Source organism: Semicossyphus pulcher, unplaced genomic scaffold (genome assembly GCF_022749685.1).
Source record: "Semicossyphus pulcher isolate SPU_LCO1_2020_fin unplaced genomic scaffold, fSemPul1.0.p SCAF_4, whole genome shotgun sequence".
Lineage (NCBI taxonomy): Eukaryota > Metazoa > Chordata > Actinopteri > Labriformes > Labridae > Semicossyphus > Semicossyphus pulcher.
This window is the reverse complement of record NW_027211715.1, coordinates 14,523,155-14,527,764: the sequence shown is the minus strand read 5'-3', so window position 1 is coordinate 14,527,764 and position 4,610 is coordinate 14,523,155. Positions and strand designations below refer to the sequence as shown.

The window sequence follows — 4,610 nt, the reverse complement described above, 5'->3', positions numbered from 1 at the left end:
AGACAGAGTCATTGTATAACTGGTGAATATATTTGCAGCAGAGTGGATCCTGAGGCATGCAGTGAAAATGGGGCACAGCCCTCTGGGTAGTCCATTATGATAATGTTGTTTTTAAAAGACATATTTGACACTCAGTGTTGATGGTGTTGAGGTGGATGCATGGTAAATCATGGTAAATAATTCCAGATTACTTTCACAATAGGAATAGGTTTCTCTTATTTAGTTTGTGAGTTTGTCATCCACTCCGCCATCTCCTCCGTCATGGTAAAGCCACCTGCCAGGTCAAACATCCATCTGGACGAGCACCAGAACAGGCGGCGCCTCAGACACTTTGGCTTTGCGACGTAGCAGATGAGTCAGGCTCCTGAAGGACGGCGTGGCGTGGAGGAGAATCTCCTTCAGACCTGCACGAAACTCCCGGCGGATCAGGCAGTAGAGCACAGGGTTGAGGCAGCTGTTGGTGTGAGCCAAACACACCGTCAGGGGGAAGGCGTAGGCCTGTGCGTTGTAGAACGCCTTGCAGAAGGGCACTAGGTCAAACTTAATGAGGACCCCCCACAAGGTCAGCGCCTGATTGGGAAGCCAGCACAGAAAGAAGGACAGAACCACGATGACAATGGATTTGGTGACTTTGGAGCGACGATTTTGCCGGCCTTGCTCCACCTCAGGGCCCGCTGCACCTGTGATGCGTCGGCTGAGGATGAAGCGCAGCAGCAGCAGGTAGCAGACTGTGATTATGATTAGAGGAATAAGGAAACCCAGGAGGACTTTTTGCAGCTGGTAAAGACCCAAAAGAAGCTGTGGATCCCAGCTGCCGGAGTCGGGGAAGCGCACCAGGCAGAGCTCCTCGTCTGACACCTGGGCGCTGGTGGAGTAGATGGCATGAGGCAAAGTGGCCAGCAGAGAAACAACCCAGATGCCCAGGCTCGTCCACTTGGCTCGGGCAGCTGCTGCCCGCCGGCTGTGCATCTTCAGCGCAGAGGAGATGGAGTAATAACGTGCCATGCTCATCGCTGTGAGGAAGAAGACACTGGCGTACATGTTCATGGTGGTGACAGAGCTGATGATTTTGCACATTACGCGGCCAAACGGCCAGCGGAAGTCCAGAGCCGTGTCCACCGCCCAGAAAGGTAACGTCAGCACAAACTGGAGGTCTGTGATAGCCAGTCCCATCACAAAGCAATTAATGGATGATTGCTTCTGCCTGTAGCGTGAGTGCAGCAGGTACAGAGCCAATGAGTTTCCCACCAGCCCGAGTGCACAGACTATAGAGTAGACACATGCGATCATCACACGCACCACCAGACTGGAGCTGTCTCCTTGAAATTCCATGATGGAGTCCCTGGTGAGCAGCTGCAGCCAGCAGTGCAGCGACAGGTTGCTGGTGGATCCTCCGCTGCAGTTTCCAGCGCTGTCCTCCAGCAGTATGTGCTGCTCACATGGCTCTGGAGCCGAGGTTTGAACTCCAGTCTCGTTCAGCTGCATGGCTGAACTCTCCTGCTCACATAGCACCATGAACAGAAAGTTAAACAGCTATGTGTTGCAACTGAGAGAGAAAAAAGTTTGTGATGAAGCCATTTTGAGCAGTCCTTGTGTGAGGATAGTTCCCACAGTGCTTAAGATGTAATCCTCTTCTCCTCTCTCCAGGACTACTCGCAGCATTGCGCGCCACGTCAGTTTATAGGCTCCACGTGAACGCGCGCAGCTCAGTCGCGCGATCGACGCTCCTCTCCTCACCAGCCGGATGATTGGAACAGAGCGAATTCACACTCTGATAGCCGCAGACACATCAAAGTGTCCCGGCATGTCCGTCAGGGGTGAAGTTTAATTTGTTTTGACACGACACTGGCACCTTCGAGATAATCGTGTTTGTGCTGCGCCGGGTTTTAAAAGCTTTTGGGGACGTGGAGACAACGGTGCGCGTAAAATACGCAAAGGTGTGGTGAGGACGCCTGGGTAGACTTTCGCTCGTACATTAATGGAGCCGTCTGTTTGATGTTGTCACTCTGACTCTGTACATCTGATGAGGAGGTGCAGGGGGAGGATCAAGGGCGTAACATCTAAAGGCTTCAGTTTAAATCAGTGGAAGCTTAATACCTGAACAGCCTCGGGATGCGCGCTGGCTAAAGATTTCAATAAGATAGAGCTGTCTTGCGTTTAATGGATATGCAAATCCCCTCACTTTTTTTTTAAGGAGACAGGAAATGGGCGTCTTTGTAACTGTTCAAAACACAACCAAAAGGATTTTACAGCCAATAATGTCAATAAAATTTGACTAATTATGACTGATAATCATAATAGTTATTGTACTTATAAAAATCTTTCCAAAAAGTATAAACATGTCCAAATGTTTCAATGTTTTAGTTTTTTCTAGCTTATTCCCATACTGTAAAAGTACATTATTTATTTATGTTAAATGTGAAAAATTTGATTTTTAAAAATCCCTGTTAAATAGTCTTTACTGTCCGGTTTTAAGCAATTACAAGAGTGAGTAGAATTCTGCAGGAACTCTGAGCACAAGCCATTAAATGTGAAACATCATAGTGACTTCTAAAATGTCTGGCACATTGATTTACTCATTAAAATGCATTAAAATACCCCTCTTTTGAGACTTCTGAGTCTGTTTGTTGTTTATTCACCTCCAGATTGTGATTAGTTTCTCCTCTTGTACATGCTTTGCTGCATTGTACACTATAAAAAAAAATTGAGGTAACTTTATTTGATTAAGTAAAAGTTATGTGTTTTGAGTGAAGAGTACATTAAACAACTATGATACACTAAAATAAATTAGGTAAATTCTACTTAACATTCCTCATGACATTACACAACTTATTACTTCATAAAAATTAGTAATAATAACTCTTGTCACATAGAGACAGACAACTTTTCACACTCACATTCACAATGTAGAGTCGGATATGAACCTACTGAGCATGTCTTTGGACTGTGGGAGGAAGCCGGAGTACCCGGAGGGAACCAATGCATGCACAGGCAGAACATGAGAACTCCACACGGAAAGGCCCACTACATCCGAACCGGGATTCGAACCAGAAACCTTCTACCTGTGAGTCAACAAGGCTAATCTCTGCACCACCATGCAGTCTTTTGGAAATTCAAGCTGCTCAAATAGAAATATATTATAATCAACAACGTTAGCCTGCTTATATTCAGACAGTGTAAGCACCAAGAGAGGGCTCCAAATTAAAATTTCTTGTCATATACAGACACGCCGACTGCAAAACGTCTGGTATATTTAACACTTTCATTCATTCATGATACACAGCAGTAATCTCACCTTCAACCCCGATGGCACACTGATACTGGTAATAATCACACCAATGAATCCAGCCCTGGCCTGCAGCCATGATCAAACATTGACGCATGCGCACTTTGCAGAAGGCCCGATATCTTTGGGTAGATTTTATTATGTTATTTTGGGTTGCAATTGTTACTGTTGAAAATTAGGTAATGCAGGTAAACTTTCATTTCATTATATTTCACTTGCTGACTTATATACTGTTAGTATCATTTGCACAATTTGCATGGATTTTATTTACTACTCTCAAAAATCCTTTTTTACATTGTAACAATTGTGCAATCTACATTTTTCTGTCCTTCTTTTCTGTTAAGGTTGCTCCAACTTGGAAATAGGCAACATCTTGTAGCTGCTGTCATATTTTCCGACAGTGAAGTCCAGGTAATCTTCAAAACAAGGGTGGAAACAGTGTCATATAAATGGTGTTTTCCACAGACTATAAATCACCCCTACAGTAAACATAACTGGGGTAACTCCCTGTGACCTTGAGTTTTTTTTAAATAATTCCCCTTGTCTGTAAGTATTACCTCCCTGTACATTTTCAAGCAAATGAGAAAGACATGAGTGCATGAAAAAGTTAATCTTAATCCGTTGTGACCCACTTCCTGTCATCTTAACTACCCGTAAACCTCCAAATGTGCGAGCACTGACAGCATGCCAGGTTTAATTTTCCGAGCCTTCAAACCTGAGATGTAGACTGATCCTGCACAGGCTGCTCACTGAGCACCTGACATTTCACAGGTTGAATTCAAACCACTTTCCATCTACTTCATGTTATTATTCAGCTGTGAAGGGCCACGCACATTAATGTTGTGAATATGTGTATAATTGCATTGATAATTGCTGGGGCTGATGGAATAACCTACTCAGGATATCATGTTCGTTTTTGTTGACTACCTTTCAGTGTAATTAGATTTATGTGTGTCTAACCCTGTAGTTATCACAGGCAGACACCTCCATCAGGGTCTATAGGCTTGTTAAGAGACTGCCATAGTCGCTTCCAATCAGAATGAACCCACCATTTACCCCTTATACTGTATGTGTCTAAAACCTGACTCTCGCAAAGTCAGAAACCTTTGCTTACTTGACCAGGGGTCTGGAGCTTTAGGCAGGTTAACTGGCAAAGCATTGTGGGATAGCAGGTGACATGGAATTGATCGACTTGTTAGAAGTTGTTGGTGGATTCACCTTTTTTTCATTTTTAAAGTTGCTTTTTGGGCTTTGCCTTTAATCAATAGGACAGTGGGAAACAGTGGGGATGACATGCCAAGGGTCAGGGTTGAACCCGGGAGCC

General features: G+C 44.5%; 1 protein-coding gene across 1 annotated transcript; it reads right to left on the bottom strand.

Moving 5' to 3' along the window:
• Positions 1-282: 282 nt before the first annotated feature.
• Positions 283-1,485, bottom strand: rxfp3.2b (relaxin family peptide receptor 3.2b). The gene has a single exon (XM_069680441.1). It carries the CDS (start codon positions 1,483-1,485, stop codon positions 283-285), a length of 1,203 nt encoding a protein of 400 aa, XP_069536542.1.
• Positions 1,486-4,610: the final 3,125 nt, after the last annotated feature.

Bases quoted from the DNA above. Each gene is read 5' to 3' on its own strand.
- rxfp3.2b (XM_069680441.1), bottom strand. From the start codon at position 1,485: ATGCAGCTGAACGAGACTGGAGTTCAAACCTCGGCTCCAGAGCCATGT.